The following is a 17515-nucleotide window of genomic DNA, read 5'->3' as shown; positions in this document are numbered from 1 at the left end:
CAGATTTACTTTGCTCATGTCCACCTGTATCAAAGAGCCAGGAGAAACACAACATTTTCACGAGTCCGTTCAGTAAATACACCAGCTCAGAGTACCCTGAATTCTTCCACTGCACAAACTGAATTTTGTGCTTCTTCATAATTACCTCAGCCTAGTTTTGTTTCAAACCACTTTGCTGTTGCTCAGCAGAGGTTACAGTTTGATCAAAGCACACCTTTGGATAGCCTGACTTTTATTTTTTCCCTAAGATAAGACTTCCCTCTCCTGAACAGCTAAAATTAGAACCTAGAGATGATAACAAAAGTCAAAACATAACACATTTCTAGTAAACTCTAATGAGGTACCAGCTAGACGAGAGAGGGGAAAAACAACGGAAGTGAAACTTGTATTGTGTACGATTTATTGGTCACTCCCGAGTAAATGATGAAATGAAATGAAATGAAATGAAACGAAACTGAATGATAAAGCAAGTCTTGATCCACTCTCACCACTTCCCCTGCCAACCAGACTCCAATTTGGGGGGCTGCATTTAAGGATGCTTAGAGTTCCAAATTAATCAATATTTGCTGGAAAACGGACTTCTTTTGAACTGTATGTTACACAAAAGCCTACTGGTGATATTTAGTGCATTAACCAGATCATTTACATCACTGCTGCATCTGATGCTCAAGAGGACGTTCCAAATACCCTCCGCTATGGTTTCAGGGAAGACATTCCTCACATTCCTCTGTGTTCCACCTGATACCCACTGAGTCCACTGGAAATTCTCTTTGATTGGTGTGTTTTACTCCCTATCTACCCCCATCCCACTCACCTTCTTTTCTAAGCATTCTGCAAACTTCAACTGCTTCAACAGCTTCTTCTGCTTGTTGCTGAAGCGATTGTCCTGCTCTGCACTGGTTCCCTGGAGCACAGCAAACAACAGTTTCAGCCTGGAGGGCCTTCAACCACCTCCAAGTATTATTTTCTCACATATCTGTACAGTGCACCAGCGAAACCAATCTGTAAGGCTGGCTTTTTATCATTTATTCCAGGAAAAATAAGCCTTCCCAGGTGCTCGTCAATTTTGGCTCTCACTAAGTGCTGAGGATTTTGGGGTGAGCAGCTCCTGAGCCCTACAGTGACACCTCCATCATAACCTTCATAGTGCTGCCCAGAAATTAAAGCATTAGCAGCATCAAACTGCCAGGAAAAGGCTTTATTAATTCCTTTATAAAATAAATGAAGTGTTTGTCCTCTGTCCAAGAACAAAGATGTCCTGTCTGCTTACAGTGACACCCCTGAAACCTTTGGGCAGTTTCTCTGAGGCAAAGCAGCCCCAGGGAGCAGGGAAGTACAAAGTATAGATTTTATTGATCCCGCTCTGTTAAAAGTTCACCAACTTGCTCCATTTCCATGGACAGGAGCTGTAGGTTAATTCATTTGGGAGGGAAAGGCCTGGAAGTCCACTTCTGGAAAATGTACTGGTAGAGAAGTAAGCAGAACCAGGCAGGAATTACAGGATATGCAGGGCCGCATCCAAATCCCGATGGGCTGCTCATGATTGAGGACAAACCCACAGTTTGGGAAGTTTATTCTGGAAACCAGTGTGACTGATGGAAAACAGGGAATTTTATACAGGTAATTCTCAATGCCTGGAAGAAGGGGGTTCAGTACAAGCAAGAATATAGATTGTCAAGGAATTAAATGATAATAAAGAAGAGAAAAAAACCCAAATTCTAAGTTCACTTTGGTCAGAGAGCACCTGGAATTAGCAAAATAACACGTTGCAAAGTCATCAGTTATTGAAAGGGAACAATCTACTGACATTCCCATTTGCTATTCCAAAACATGGGAATCCTAAAGTCTGATTGTGGCACAGGCACTTACAGGGATTAAAACTCTTTTAAAGTATTTGCAGTCTGCTGTTTGGCTTACAAAAAACCCACAATACTTGCCAGTTCACTCAACAACTGAACGTTCTTTTCGGGTTTTTTAAAACTCTTTCGCAACTCAGAAGGGAAATGGAAAGCGAGTTTCTTGTTGATAACACGTGGCAAGCAGCAAAGGGAACCAAACAGGACAGAGCAAGGGGGCTACAGGAATTTAAAGGCAGACAAAATGATTTGCACTGAAACTTCACAGAAATGTGAAGAACTGAAAGAACTATAAATAAGAGGTTTCTTGATGTGAGGAATCCAAACTGCTGCTCCGTTGCACTTTTGTCATTTCACATTTGGCTCCTCCCGAACCCAGAATAAAACCAGACCACAGCTCACAGCCCCATTTCAGAGCCACGCTGCTTTTGTTTTTATAAAATGCCACCTTCAACAGGCCAGTTTAAAAGAATATTAGATTTATAATCCAGTGTTTTCAGCCCCAGTAATCCTGCCGTCAATCACAACTACCTGATATGTAAACGTTTTCACAACTGCATTAGAACAAGTGGGGATTTAATCTGCAATTATTTTTCTCAAGTTAGTTCACGGACACAAAACTGAACTAAGGGAAGGGTTATGTGTGCTGCCGTGTTTTAATAGCAACCTAGCCGCAGGAAATGAAAATAATAGGGGCTGAACAAATGAATGAACCTTGAAAATTTAAATTGGTTCTCAAAATGATCACGGAAACCCCAAAAATAACGTTATTCCAATTAACGGAAGAAAAAGCTGAAAAGAAATAGACCCTAGGTAGGTTTAATGGTCTCTTCAGAAACTGCATCACAGCTGTAAGAACAGAGAAGAAAAACTCAAGGGTTAAAAATAAAATACTAACGTAAGAATACAGCCTAACTTCTTTTTGCAGTGAATACACTTAATAACCTCTAAAAAATCTCTCTAAAAAAAGGGCACGGTTGTTTATTTGCTTTTAACATGGACACTAAAGAACGTGGACAGCGCAAACCCGGGCTCTTCCCCCAGAGCCCCTCGGCCCCTTCTCCCCCCCCTCCCCCCTCCCCCCTCCGCAGCTCGGGGGTCGCAGCGGTGACACGACCCCGCGTGGGTCGGGACCTGCGGGACCGAGGTCACTCAGGGCCCCACGCGGGGCCTGGCCGGGGAGCGCAGCCCCGGGGGCGGCCGCGGAGGTTCCGCCCGTGCCGAGTCCGGCCCGGAGACTCTCGATTCCCCCCCGCTCCGGCCCGGGCCGCGCCGCCGCGGCCTCTTCCCGCCGCCATTTTCTCCACGGCGAGGAGCCTGCGCAGGGCGGGGGCGGGGGGGCACGGCGGCGCTGCGCGGGGCAGCGCGGCTCCAGCGCGGGCCTGCAGCGGGGCCGGGCGTTCCCCCCGTGCCCCGGTGGGGCCGCCGCACCGCCCGCCCGCCCTCAGGGCCCCCCGGGCCGGCACTTACGCGGAAGAACCCGGCGTCCATCTTGGCTCCTCCGCCTCCTCCCGGCCGCGGCGCGCGCTGCCGTCCCGGCGTGCACCGCGCGCCCCCTCAGCCGTGCCGGGGGTGGGGGGGAGGGAAGGCGGGAGGAGCGCGAGGGGGTGGGCGGGGCCAGGCGCGCGCCGCACGGGGTCCCCGTCCGGCGCCTGCTGATTGGTGGAGAGCCGGCGCGCGCGCGGGAGTGGGGCCAATGAGAGGGCGCGGCTGCTCCGGCCGCGGGACGCGTCCTTTGGCGGCGCGCGCGAGGGTGAGAGCGTGTGTGAATCGCGCTCTCGCGAGATGTTGGCCCCTACAGTCATTGCTGATGTCAACATCTCGCGAGATCACGGGAGCCCTCACCGGTCCGGTGTGTGAGGGCGCAGCGGCTCCAGCCCTCAGGACCGGCCCCTCGACTCCTTCCCGGGTGCCTGGGCGGGACGCAGGGCTCTGAAGAGGTCACAGAATAGTTGGGGTTGGAAGGGACCTCTGGAGATCATCCAGTTCAACCCCTTGCCAAGGCAGGGGCACCTGGAGCAGGTGACACAGGAACGCGTCCAGGTGGGTTTGGGATGTCCCCACAGAGGGAGACTCCAGCCCTCTCTGGGCAGCTGTTCCAGGGCTCTGTCCACCCTCATGGAAAGAAGCTTATGTTGAGGTGGAAGCCCTTGTGGTTTAGTTTATGGCCATCGCTCCTCATCCTCTCACTGAACACTCTGGCACCATCCTCTGACACCCTTGGGGATATTTTCCGGATTGATGGGATCCCCTCTCAGCCTTCCCTTCTCCAGACCGACCAGGCCCAGCTCCCACAGTCTCTCCTCATCAGGGCGATGCTCCAGACCCCAAATCACCTTCGTGGCCTCCGCTGGATCCCCTCCAGCAGCTCCTCACCTTCACAGTCCTGAGGACAAGTCATGAGCTGTCCACCCCGTCCCACTAAGGACAAACTGGTGTGGCTGGTGCAGGTCACTTGTCCGTGTGGCTCCTTATGGGCTGAGTTACAGATGTGGGTTTGGGTCATAACTTCGTTATGGGACTCAGGAAGAGAACCCAAACGACATTCTCACATTTTATCTGCTTAGATATGCAGTGATGTGAGTTTTGCACGGCCAAAGTTGGGACAGTGCTCGACTCTGCTGCTCGACAGTCCTGGCACCGTGGATGAGGGAATTTAGTAAAGTTGGAATTGCTTTATGTTTTTGTTGAGAAACACGAGTTAGAACCCGTGGGAAGGCAGGAGGACACTAGGTGGAGCTCCTTGCTCTCTGCCGGGATAAGGAGGATGGGAATAAGGGGGGAAAGCTGAATTTTGGGATCAGAACTTACCCAGCAGCGAAAAATTAAACATTTTACCACTGTATTTGGATCAGTAAAATTCCAACTAGAGGATTCGACCTGCTGAAAATACTCCAGAACTTTTAGGAGGAGAAAACCAACCACTGATTCTTGCAAGTCAGGGCCAGCTCAAGGGGAGCATTCCCAAATTCTGGGTGTTTGGAAGTGGAACCTGGAGGCCAAGTCAGGGCAGGTCGGATCAGCCCTGAAGCAGCTGCTGCTAACAGGGCAAAGGGAGTGTGGGATTGTTCCTGGAAAACTCAAATCCGCAGCAAATTGCACAATAGGGGGATTTTTGTTTCTTGAGAAGGTGATTTTGCTTGCTCAGCACAAGCTCTGGGTTTTGCTGCCAGGAGGGGTTGTGGGGTCTCCCAGGAGGTGCCACTATGAGGCAAATTTTACTGGTATTTGAATTTTTCAGCTGGAGCGGTGCTGGTGCGGTCAAAGCAGCCAATTCTGCTGCCAATAATAGTAATTCTGTGAAACTGGAACTGCCTGCAGTAGTTCTGCTTATTCTGCTTGTGGACTTCGTTGGCTTGAAATGAAGCAAATGGAAAATAAACAAAATTTTCTAGAAGTAGGTCTGGCTGGGGATGTTAAGAACAACAACAGTAAGAGGGGCTTATCTTTCCTAAAAATCTTCATTTTGATCATGCAGAGCTGCTCAGAAAACACGCAGGGATAGAAACAGAAAATCAACTCCTTTATATTTTTTGGGGAAAAATTAGATGTGCATCTGCTGTCCCTTCTGAATTATTAAATCAATCCTCCCTGCCACAAAAAATAAGTTAGAGAACCAGGACAAGAGAAATATTTACAAGGAGATTCAGAAACTTCACAAACAGCTGTCTCAATATTTGGTTTGGAATCCAAACCGTGCTCCAGTTTCAGACCAAAAAAAAAAATATTGCAAAGTAATTGAATTTAGTTTCTGCACATTAAAGAAAAACCAAACAGGTACAGAACTGATGTGTTCAAGAGATCCAAGCTTATTGGAAAAAATACGAAATATAAAATCTCAGACAATCTGCCTCAGTGTCTGACAATGCTGCTCTGTGTTCCCACTCCGTGGGCTGTGAGCGTCCCTGGGAATTCCTTTGTGCCACTGCTGCACACCCACAGCCCTCACACTGGCAACACAACCTCGCTTTGGCTTGGTTTTGAGTATAAAAAATTGCTAAAAATAGTTGGGCTGCACCAGAGAACAAAGCCTTGCAGGGTGAGTGGCACAGTGGGGCTGCACGAAGCCTCCCTTGCTCTATCCAAGCTGATTTTTTCTAATTCCATGCTTATTTTTTTTCAGTTAAAGAACCCAGATTTTGTGTAAGACAAAGCATTCTAACACAGCTCCAGCCATGAACCTGAATTCTTGAGAGTGAAACCTTTCAGACACCGAGATCCTTTGGAAATGGGGAGTTACAGAGTTTATAGAAATAGTTTAAAAATACATGAATATAAAGGTAATTTTTTTTTCCTCAACCCATACATATGTGGCATTATAAATATGAAATATGAGTAACGAAATACAATTTTGATACTTCCTGTGCTACCCATAACGTATAAAATAAACCACAAACCTCTTCCATGTAACTCCTAACAAACTCAGGTCCAACCTGAGTCCACATTTTTCCTCCTGTTTATCAGCAGAAGAGAGAGAGTTCAAAGTCTCTGAGCAAGCAAAAGCTCCACAACATCTGGGCATCTGGGCATCTTCTCTTCTTCAGAAGAGGCCTTGCTGCGTCCCTGATGATTCCTAGACCTCCACCTTCTATTTCAGTCATAGATAAAATGCCCAGACCTCTGATTTTTCCTCCCAAAGAGAGAAACCAGGATTTATATCAATTTACAGCGAGAAAAACAGCTTGTTGCCATTCCCAGTGCAGCTCTGCTGAGGAATCCCAGGTCCATGGGTAACAATTCCATCCCTTCTCTGGCAGGGAGGACGAGCGTTCCCGGTTACCTGCTGTGCATGTGGATGTCCACAGGGATGAAGGTCACCGTGGGCTGCTGGGCCAGGCTGTGGCTGTTGTGCCCCAGGGGAGGTGGCACTGCCAGCTTGGAGGCTTTGGGTTCCAGCTCCCGCCGCACTCGCATGCGCCTGGCAAAGGTAAAAGGGGAATTGGCACCAGGGCTGGCACCTGGGGTGGTCTCTCCTCTCCCAGGGTAAGTTTTGGGGAGATTCCCACACAACCCAGTTACTCAAACCAAGCCAGGATTTCATCCCAAAGATACCAAAAGTCCTCCCAGAGCACGTGAGCTCTGAGAAGTGAGAAATCAAGCTGCCCCTCTGGCAGCCTTGCTGCACACTCAGACCTTCCCTACATCATCAGGGATCCCTAAAAAGAGCTCCCACCAAGCAGCCTCTATCAAGGAGCTCTTTGTGCTTCCTAATGATCCAATCACAGAGCACTGACTGTGAGATTCAGGACACTGCAATCAGCACTCCTGGAAATTCTCAGCAACAAACCCTGAAGTGCTCCATTAGCTGAGAGCAGGGACTTTGGTTCATCCTGGTTTGACTTGGTTACTACAGGACTTGGCCATGTACCTGTTGTATGTTTTCAGGATGAGCAGAACCACTGTAAAAATAATAATCACCCCCACCACGATGGCAGCAACTATTGCTCCAGAACCTGGGAGAGAAGCAGGAAGGGAAAAAAGCCGTATTTACAAAGCTGTCACTGTAGTGTTTGAAGTTTGATAAGTTCAAAGTCCACTTAAAAAAAAAAAAAAGCCACCACCCCACTCCTTTCCTTACTTTGATAGAGACTTTGTTCTTGAGACTTTGTGGTCACATTCACTGAGAGCTGAGTGTTATTAGTCAGTGGCACGGCCGTCGTCATCTTGAGTTGGCTGCAGAGGGGAAAAAGGAGAGTGAATTCATAAAATATTAACCCAAATTTCACAGTGATAATTAGGCAACTGCCTGCTAAAGGCTCAGAGCCTACCAAGTGCAGGCTCACTGAACTGGGGTTTTTCATATTGTCATTGTGATGGAAACCTGGCCCTGATGAAGGAATGGAAATTAGAAACTGCTGCAATGGAAATTTTGGTACAATCTCGAGCAATCTGCCTCAAAATATCCCCTGTTAAGTGTTAATAGGTTAAAATAAGATATAAACACAACAATGCATTGTTGCTGTGACAAGTTTTGGATAAATATGTATTTTAAATGCTTTGAGATTTTGGTTATCGCCTCTGGTTGAGATTCAGATCACTGAGCAAACGAGTGTGAAGGATTCTGCACCCAGAACTCAGCAAAGTGTCTTGATGGAAGGGATAAACTCATCACAGAAAGGTTCAAAAACTCCATTATAAAATAGAATTTAAAGGAGCTTCATTCATCTAACATGGAGAAGAAAAACCATTTAACCCCTCAACTTGAAGCTCCAAAAGTTTCAGGACAAACACCAGCCCCTGAGAGGGATATTGCAACGTGGCTGTGACAGGAGGTTGTGAGTTCAGCCCAGTGTCAGCTCAGGTCTGTTACTGGAAGTGGATGAACTTCCAAGGGCACAGCTGAAAACATGCCTGTGTTTTGGTAGGTAAAACTGTGGATCTGGAAAGAGCAGCCTGGATGTTTGCTGATTTTATAAGGGTTTTCCAAGTGTCCCTGGAAACCCGAGCTGGTAAAGGGCTCCTTCAGCCCGAGAGGGGTGTGAGCACCACTTCAAAGAGCCCTCTGGAACCAGCTCAGCTCCCAGCCCCATGGATCTGAGACACTCCAACTGCCCACTGAAAAGTAAATTATCCTTCAGCATTTGATATGGAGCTGAGTTTCCCACTTCAGATGCTGCCCGGTGCAACCAGGCTGGACTCTTGTGCTCCACTGGGATATTGTGTGGCATGGTAACTTTAATTTTACACAGCACAAGATAAACAATAGCCAGAAATAATTCCGTGGAAACCAGTTGGTAATAAAAATTAATACCAATTAAAACCCTGCAGAGCAGGTCAGTGAGGAATGCGAGGGATCAGGAAGCAGCAGGAAGGGAAGTGGTTGGTGTCTGGCTGGGATGCAGGATCAGAACTGCAAGGGCCACTCTTCAAATACTTCAATCCCCTCAAGTTAAAAGTTTTTGTCTTTTAATCTAAAAACCAAAATAACTCTGCCCCAAGCCTGTAACTGGGTCATTCTCCTGTGAGTGAATGATTCCTTTCTTTAGCCAAGGCCAAGTTAATTCAGCAATGTGAGCATCAGCTGAAATATTTCGTGTTTAGACTCTGCCCAGCCCTATTGTCCAGCACATGGTTCACACACACCTCAGAGGAACCTGGGAGGCACCAAAGCTCAGGGACAGCTGTTCCTGTCTCCCCACCCATCCTCCCATGTGGATGGAGGTAGTACCAGTGACAGCAGAAGCTCAGGAGATGCTTCATGCTGGGAAAAGCTGAGCAAGTGTTCTGACTGGGGGCATAATTCAGAAAAGGCCACACAGCTCTCTCCTCGTGGCTCCTGACTAGGACGGTGCAAATGTCAGACCTACAGAAGACTTTTTCTCCTCCTCTGGCTACCAAAATAAAAATCCCAAATAAATAAGGCTGAATGTTTTAATATTAAGCCATGAAATGTTCATCCTTCCTACCTTCCCTCTGGGTCAAACCACCTTGGGAATGGGGAGCTGTTTGTGCATGAGTCACCCGGACCCAAAGAATTTTTATTGTTGTAGTGAAACTGCCTGTTTACAGAAAGGATTAATTTATCCAACTGGGTGCACCAAGCTGAGGTTGGGGTTTTTCTGCTTTGTGTAGCAAGTCAAGAGGTCCAAGGTCTGTGTCTCCAGCTGGGGTAGAAGGTGCCAGTCCTGCTCTTACCTGGAGTCCCGGCTCCGTTCCTGCCCTGTGAATCAACAGGTTACACCTGACCAAGCCTCTGCTGCAAGAAAGACCAGCAAAGCCCAGCAAGATCCATGGGAACCTACTGGTTTTCAGCCTGGATCCTACTCTGTTTAGAAAAACGTTTGGAAAATCAAGAGGGCTGGATAAAAGCCATTCAGCAGGGGAGAAGAAGTGGACTTTGATACAGTAATCACAGGACATTCTTTGTCTATGACACAGGGCTGCACTTCCCCCTGTGCACACACACCTGCCTGGGCTCTCGGAGCCTCTCATTCACCCTCACTCACTGGTTATTTTTGCATCCCCACGTTGTGGAGCTGGAAATGTTTCCGTAAAGATCAGCTTTGGGCATGTTTCCATTTCAAACACCTTGCCAGATACAGGGGATAGGTTGTTCTGGCAAGTGGGAGCAGTGCCCCCTTTTAGAGACCCTTCCTGCTGCTCCTGCCCCGCTGGACTGCAGCTGAGGGGCCCTGCTGGGCTGGGCTGGGCTTGTTTGTGAGGAGATGGGGATCAGAGCTCACCTGTCAGCAGCACCTGGCAATTACAGCACAGGGGCCACAGGGAACAGAGGGGTTTGTTTGAGGGCTTTTCCAGGAGAGCGGGACTTGGAGAGCAGCTCCCTGCCAGGGAAGGCAGGTGCTGGTTAGGAGGACACCCAGATTCGGTGCTTTCACCTAGGAAAAGGTGGGGTTTGCATGGAGCTGGGTTGTTCCTGCCCTCACCTTCGCAGCATCCCCAGGAACACCGCCAGAGATTGAGGCAAGCTGTGATTTCAGAGAGTCATAAAAACACAGCGTCCTTCAGTGAGACCTGAACATGCCTGGATTTACCTTGAGGAGCTCCAAAGGGGGAGGAAGGAGGAAAGAGAAGCCCAAGTTCAAAGTGGCCTGAGGCAAACAACCCTCCCTGTGTGAGCCTGAGTGTCCCCACATCAGGGCAGCACCTTCACATAAGCACTTTCTCAGGTTCTGGCATGAGCTGCCCGGGTTTAGCTGCTGTTAAAACACACATTAAAAGCAGTTCATTGCCCTGCCAAGACAGAGACAGTGGCACAAACTACAGGCAGCTCTGTGCAGCAGCAGCACCAATTAAAAGCCCCTGCCTGGCTCAGATTGTGAGAGGGGCCAAAACCCCTCAGCTCCCACAGGTGACAAGAAGTGACAACAGGACCCCAGAAAGGAACACCCCATTTCTAAAGCCGTGCCTGGAAATAAGAACTTGGTGGACTTTTGTCACTGACTCACCCAGGAGCAGTGTCTAAACCAGACTGTGAACTGCACATTTCCCAATTCTAACTTTTTTTTTTGCCTTAGAATTCTGGGCCACACACATTTCTCCTCCCCCTCTGTGAATGCAGTTATTCATGGGAACGACAGGAACTCCACCAACATTCAGATCCTAAAACCACTCCAGACCCTTCAGGGTAGGGCTGCCCATGCAGGATATGGAAGCAAAACAAGCCAGAGGTATTTTCCCACTAGTTCCAGGCCAGGATCTAAGGCACACTGGGATCAGGAGACTTGCTTAGACACTTGTGAAATATCCAACAGAACCAGGATTTGAACTTCAAATGGAAACTCCCCCCCAAGCATCACCACACTGCTGGAGCTCTGCAGCTCCGAGCTTCCACTGCTCAAACAGACTTTAAAACAAAATTCCCATTTATATGCAATACACAGATGATATATCAGGTATCGAGAGAGCTGGGAACAACTTTGCAGCTTATTCCTGGAAGGAATGCTAGAGGTTTTCTTTCGTTGGCAGCTTTTTTTGGATGATTATTAGAAAGGTCTTATTCTACTTTTTTAACTTACGACTGTACACACGGACAGTGAATTAACCAACTCTGAGTGGTGTAACCAAGAGCTGGCAAATAAAAACTCTCACAGGACCCACCTTGTTATAACAAAGAGGAAAAGGTGCAACTTGGTCTTTTTTTTTTTTTTTTTTGGAGAAAAGATTCCTTTCCAACAGCACTGAACTGTGGCTCAAGACTTCAAGGAAAATGACACAGACTGAGCCCATGAATTGTCGAGTTCCTGAAGTGCTGTCCCAGACCTGGCCTTGGACACTTCCAGGAATTCCCAGCTCGTCTGGACTCAGCAGGAGCTGGAAGACCATTCCATGCACAGAGAGTTTCACAGGACCATATCTCTGAGCAACAGCTCCCACCAATGCCTGGCAGCACAATTAACCCGGGATTTGGGAAGGAAAACTGCACCTGGCGGGCTCCAAGAGTCACCACAGCGATAGGGAAAGAAAATCCAAATCCAAATGCACTCACATAAAAGTGATGGCTGTTAGAGCAGGTGCAAAGCATTGCAGGAGCCCAAACCCATGACACTGGAGCCCAAACCCACGACACAATCCAGATTTTTTGCTTGGAATGAGGTGGCTTTACCCACTGCTCACTGGTGACGTCCTGGCGCGTTCCTGGGAGGGAGGGCTGGGTAATCAGCAGTTAAATATTACCCAGAAAAAGAATTGATTCAGAAAGAAGCAAAATGCCTCAAGCACCTGTACGGATCCCACGGCAGGAGTGGCTCATGGGGGATGGTCAGTGAGACTCAAGGTGACAGATTTTAGAAGCCATCAAGGTGTGCACTCAAGGGGAAAGCAAGAAAATGAACGGAGCCTGGCAGGGGTCAGGGGTGTTGTGCCACATTCCCCTCAAATCACACAGCCAGCAGTTTGTCTCTGCCATTCCAAGAAGTCCCAGAAGAGTCTGTGTTGGTGACAAACTCAATGGATCTGGACAAATAAACCCCAGAAAAGCAGCTTGTCTGTGAGAATGTTCTGCTTCTGTTCCTGCAGCAGAAAGCCAACCCCGTTTTGAGCACATAATGATCCAGAAAAAGCCCTGTCACTGCTTTGGGAAACTCCCTGCAGCTTTTCACATTGTTAGAGGAGTTAAAAAAACCCACAGCAGACTCAGCAATGTCTTTGCAGAAATGATTTCCAGGCCCTGCACCTCCCTGGATCTTTGGTCATTTACCAAAGGGCTGGAGCAGTCAGGAGATTGCAGTGCTGTAGAAATCCTCTCTCACCTGGGTTTGCTATCATCTGCTTCACTCCAGGCACAACCCATAAATGCTCCACAGCAGGAGAGAGGGGGTTAGGACTGAGTCTGGAGCTCGCATTCCCAGCTGTTTTTCCTGCTCTCCACGTGGATCAGCACAAACCCCAGCATGAGAACCCGAGGAGTGCTCATTTTCCTTCCTAAGGACAGAATCATCAGGGTCAAGCCTTTTGATGCCTCCATTACAGATTGATATAAATAGGAAACTTTGCCTTTCCAAGGAATTTGGGTTCCTGCAGAAGTACGGAATGCTTTGGATGGGGACAGAGGATGGGCAGCCCCATCCACGGGCTCCTTCCCCCTCCTCAGTCTGAGCACGGCCAAATCCCACCCAAAAGCACCTTCTCAGCAAGGCCACTGCTGGGTGTTCGAGTGCTGGTGTTACACAGGATCAGTCCAGGGATGTGTTTGCTCCAGGGCCTGCTCCATCCAGGGAAGGGGCTCTGATCAAGGCAGAGCCCCTTCCCTGTGCCCCTTCCCACTTGGAGCAACTGCACCATCAACCCAGAGCTGGGCACAGGGACCCCCACCCTGAGCAGCTGACACTCCAAGGCCTCTGCAATCAGTTTGTTGCTCTGTGGAGGTGGTTGTGAAAACACCAAGTTCTGTGTGTCAGTGGCAAAGTGGATGACTCAGACATCCCTGCAGCTTTTTTCTCGCTTCCCTCCTCTGTGATCTCCATTCCTGCCTCGGATCATCCCTCCCTGCATGAGGCCTAATGAGGGCTATAGGTTTTGGCTGCATTTCCTGGTTTCTGTGCCTCTCAATAAAGCAGCACAGTCATCCCCACCACATTCTTCTCCTCTCCCACATGCCCAACAATGGGCCAGGTCAGGGCTCATGTGCTGGCCCTGACCAAGCCCCTCCTGACACAGGCACCCTTCAGCCGTGCTGGTCCCTGCTTGGCACCAGGGCATGAGAACCCAGGGTGTGGGATGTCCCCCAGGGGGGCAGGGGCTGCTCTGGCAGACACCAGCCTCCCACAGGGTGTTCAGGATTGATGGATTTACCCCGAGAGATTTATCTGAGATCACTCAGGAGTTCAGCAGCTCCTTTGTGCATTAAATCCTGACTGACTCCCTGTGAAGTGAGAAGAAGAATTGAGTGTGACTAATAAAAGTCACGCTTGCAGTAGCAGTGAGCAGATAGGAGCAGGGCTGGACAGGAAACCTCCATGAATTCCTGCCAACAAGGCAGCCAAGTCTGCTGCCAGCTTTGCTTGGGAGCTTTGGGATGTTGTCCTGGGCCAGCTGCTCAGCCTGTGGGACAATGTGCTCCCAGATCCTGGCCTGGATCTGCTGCAACTGAAGCTGTTCATCTACCAGGAAAATGCAAATCCCAATCCTATTGTAAGAACCTCTGCGAGTTTCATATCCTTCAGGTTTTTCTGTATTAAAAAAATAGAGAGAGAATCCTTTATGTGAGGGTGGGCAGGCCCTGGCACAGGGTGCCCTGAGCAGCTGTGGCCGCCCCATCCCTGCAAGTGTCCAAGGCCAGGTTGGATGGGGCTTGGAGTAGCCTGGAATAGTGGAAGGTGTCCCTGCCTATGGCAGGGGGTGAGGTGAGATGGGCTTTAAGGTCCTTTCAAACCCAAACTGTTCTGTGATTCTGTCTGTAAAGAATTCTGTACACGATACAAAGAATCAACACAGAAATGCAGCTCCTGTCACTTTGCACACAGCAGCACAAAGGCAGTCCCAGGATTTCTGGTCTATACCAACTTGTTGAATCAATGAGGCGCCTTCCCCCGTGCAGAGATCCCTGCAGACACACACACAGGCAGCTGATACCTCACACTTGCAGCCTGTTCTCCATCAGAACCACTCAAGCCCTTGGCAAACCCTCAGTGCCCCAACCTGGCACCCAGAGAGGGACAATAAATCTGTCAGGCCCTGAAGTCACTGGTCACTGCTCTGCCTTTGTGTCCTGGTTTGTAATCGCTAAATCACCCCCTCCTGCCCACCCAGCACAATGCATCCCATCAGTGAAAGCTGTTTACAAAAAGCTACGCTTCCTTTAGCAAGGACTTCCTGGGGCATTAAATACATTAATTACCAGGAAAAACCAGAAATCACCATTCAAACCTGTCAGCAGCTCCAGCGTGTTCCCAAATAATGCAAGCAGTGTAGTTTTGTTCTATGCTGGAGACACTCAGTGAACTGTAACACAATGCTCTGAGCTTTTGAGTTCTTTTCCTGTTAAATATTACTCTGCCAGCTCTTTCCAGCACGCTGCTCAGCAGATTGGGAAAAAAAAAGAGTATACAACAACAACAACAAAAAAACCCCAAAACCACAAACAAATAACCACCACCAAACCCCTATTTATACTGCTGGGGTTGAATAAGTCAGGACAAGAAATTCAGCGTCCCCAGTGATGAAAGGACACCGCCGGCGAGGGAATGAGCTTTCAACAGCCGCGCAGGCTTCTCTCTCTGCGGGGAGGAAACAACGCGCCGGACCAGTCCCAGTCCCGGTCCCTTAAAGGCTCCCAATTAATGGAACAACGGCTCAAGCACCAGTGGAACAGAAGAGCATCTGCTTTCTATTTCTTTCTGGTTTAGAGGTACCGATAAAGAACTCGCGTTTCCCGTGGTCCATCCACAGTGCCTTGCACACAAACCCGCGCTGCAACCACCGCTCGCACCGGCGGCAGAAAGTAACAGAGCTTTAGGGCAGAAAGGTTACAATCATCCCCGTTCAAGAGCGGTTCCTACACCCGACCCTCAGCCGGCGCTGCCGCCGGGGCTACTCACGGAGGATGCTGCGGGCTCCGGGCTCCGGAGCTGCCGCGGCGGCTCCCGGCTCCCTCCGGCCGCCGGGGCTGCGGGACTCGGCCCCCGCCGCCGCTCCCGCCCCTTCCCCAGCCCGGAGCTGCCGAGCCCAGCCCAGCCCAGCCCCGCTGCTGCCGCGGGGAGCCCGGTGCCGGTGCGGCCGGAGCCCCGGCACAGCCCCGCCGCCGCAGGTGCCTCCCCGGGGCCGCCCAGCCCGGCCCGGCCCCCGGCGCCGCCTCCCCGGGCCCGTGCGGGGCTGCGGGTGCCCCTGGGCCCGCCGGGCAGCGGCTGAAGGGGATGGAGGAGTCTGGGATTGGACCCCCACCCCCGTCTCACAGCGAGAGCTCCCAAGCTTTGGGAACAGCCCGGTTCCTGCGGCTCTTCGATGCCCAAAGGTCTCCCAGGCACTTTGGGAGAAGGAGCCCAAGCACATCCAGCCCAAAGACGGAACGAGTGGTTTTGTCCACTCGTCAGTGGAATCAAAAGGATCAAACTGGAAAGGAATCCTCGCCTTTGACCTGCATTTCCCACCAATGAGTGGGGAGAACGGTGACCACAGTGCCTGTCCGGATTTTTCCTGTGGAAATCATACTTATAAAAGCCATCTGTCCCCTGCCTAGACCTCCCAGAAAACCACAGGAACAAGCCACAGCCCTCAGTCCAGGCTCCATTCGTGGTTTAGGGTTGCTGAGCTGCTGTGCAGGAGATGTTTCCCCCCATCATCCGTTTCAGCTGCCCCAGCTGCAGCCAGAGCCGCATCACCCAGCTCCCTTATAAAGCAACCTGAAACATGGATAAACCTGCTCCTTACAGAATCCTGCCTCCATGTGGAAGGCAGCAACAGGGGGATCCTGATGGTCCACAAACATTTGCAGTGGATTTCTTGGGAAGACCAGAGTACAGTTTGGATGACAAATGAGGTGCTTCATCACCTTGCAGCTCTCACTTTCCTCCTCCAGGAACATTTGTGCCCCTAACCCAGGTCATGCCTCAGTTTGGTGTCCACCATGGACTGGTTTCTACGCTGAACCACAGAACACAACCACAGAGGCTTTTTCACCAGAAGCCAGGGTTTCCAGATCCAATTATCTAGTAAATTTTTTGTACAACTACAAACACCCACATTAGTCACTTCCAGCTCAATCCCACTGAAGCCCTGTGCAGCTCCTTAAAACCTCGGACTGAAATCCCACAGGGATTACTCACCAATCATCTTTTCAAGGGAATAAATTTCACTTGGTTGGTTTCCTTACAATGACTGCCCCATCCTGCATAAACAAGCAAGAACACGAGGCTCTCCTGGGAACGGGAGTGGTTTTCCAGCCACAAACCTTCCCTGGGCTGTATCTCTGGAGAGCAGAAGGGGCTTCTTTCAACAGTGACCAACCATAACTTGGAAGAGGTATTAATGTAAATTAATAAAAATAATAACTCAATTTAAGTAGTACAGGAAGGGAGACACCAACGCCTTTGAGTGTTGGGCAGCCCAAGTAAAAGCAAATTTGAGTTCTCAAAGCCTCTCTGACAGTAGAGAGGGAGGGTGGGACTTTCCTAAGGGTTTGTCCCTCACCAGGTCCTAAATTTGTAGCCTTTACTATGAGCTAGAGCCACACACCAGGTTTATACACTGTTAAATGTACAGATGCATTTGTATCATGTACAGATAAATGTTTATACAGTTACTGTAAAGCTCTGCTGCCAACATCGGTTACAGTCACCAACCCTGAGCTTATCCCATTGAAAGAGGACCAGAGGAGACTCTGGGATGCTCCAGAACAATCCTGATGAAGTCAATGAACATCAAAGGACAAAACATAACTCTGAATTAACTCCAGCCTCACTACAGCCTTAGCAACCCCTAAGAAGTGACACAGCCTTACAAGGTGTGAAGTCTCACTGAATTTATCATGGAGCAGGTTTTGACTCCTCCTGGAACACCAGCTCAGCTCACAGCTCTACTGGTTAATCTGCAGTTTGCCTGCACCTGGCAGGGCAGAGCAGAGCCTGGAGTGTCTCAGTGAGAACAAAGAGAGAACAGATATCACAGCAGATATCAAGACCAACTAGAAATTATTATTGAGTTTGGAACTGTACTGTGAAATCAGGCCCTCGGTGATCTCCACACACCCACAGCCTCAGAAATCA

The 17515-nt window shown here is 49.5% G+C and overlaps 2 protein-coding genes across 15 annotated transcripts in view; both read right to left on the bottom strand.

Annotated features, from left to right (window-relative positions):
• SRRM1 (serine and arginine repetitive matrix 1) overlaps nucleotides 1-3432 on the bottom strand; it is a 17243-nt gene extending 13811 nt beyond the window's left edge. For 11 of the 12 annotated variants that reach the window (XM_032132340.1, XM_032132341.1, XM_032132342.1 and 8 more), the window contains exons 1-3: nucleotides 3327-3432; nucleotides 815-904; nucleotides 1-24 (exon numbers count right to left, since the gene is read on the bottom strand). The exon at nucleotides 1-24 is cut by the window's left edge and continues 99 nt beyond it. In XM_032132340.1, the coding sequence (XP_031988231.1) occupies nucleotides 1-24; nucleotides 815-904; nucleotides 3327-3347 (135 nt within the window). In that variant the 5' untranslated portion in view covers nucleotides 3348-3432. The remainder of the gene's footprint in view (nucleotides 25-814; nucleotides 905-3326) is intronic. The other variant, XM_032132352.1, reaches the window with a different exon arrangement.
• Nucleotides 3433-5360: 1928 nt separating this feature from the next.
• On the bottom strand, nucleotides 5361-15433 carry NCMAP (non-compact myelin associated protein). Of its 3 annotated transcripts, none has more exons than XM_032132613.1 (4): nucleotides 15353-15433; nucleotides 7435-7529; nucleotides 7225-7309; nucleotides 5361-6774 (listed from the first exon to the last, which is right to left on the bottom strand). In XM_032132613.1, exons 2-4 carry the CDS (start codon nucleotides 7517-7519, stop codon nucleotides 6633-6635), a joined length of 312 nt encoding a protein of 103 aa, XP_031988504.1. In that variant the 5' UTR covers nucleotides 7520-7529; nucleotides 15353-15433; the 3' UTR covers nucleotides 5361-6632. The 3 variants fall into 3 exon arrangements, with proteins under 3 accessions (XP_031988504.1, XP_031988503.1, XP_031988502.1); XM_032132612.1 differs by lacking the exon at nucleotides 15353-15433 and adding an exon at nucleotides 12566-14043; XM_032132611.1 differs by lacking the exon at nucleotides 15353-15433 and having other exon boundaries at nucleotides 7435-14043.
• Nucleotides 15434-17515: the final 2082 nt, after the last annotated feature.

The sequence above is a fragment of the Corvus moneduloides genome, chromosome 23, assembly GCF_009650955.1.
Source record: "Corvus moneduloides isolate bCorMon1 chromosome 23, bCorMon1.pri, whole genome shotgun sequence".
Taxonomy (NCBI): domain Eukaryota; kingdom Metazoa; phylum Chordata; class Aves; order Passeriformes; family Corvidae; genus Corvus; species Corvus moneduloides.
This window is presented reverse-complemented; position numbering and strand designations above follow the sequence as displayed.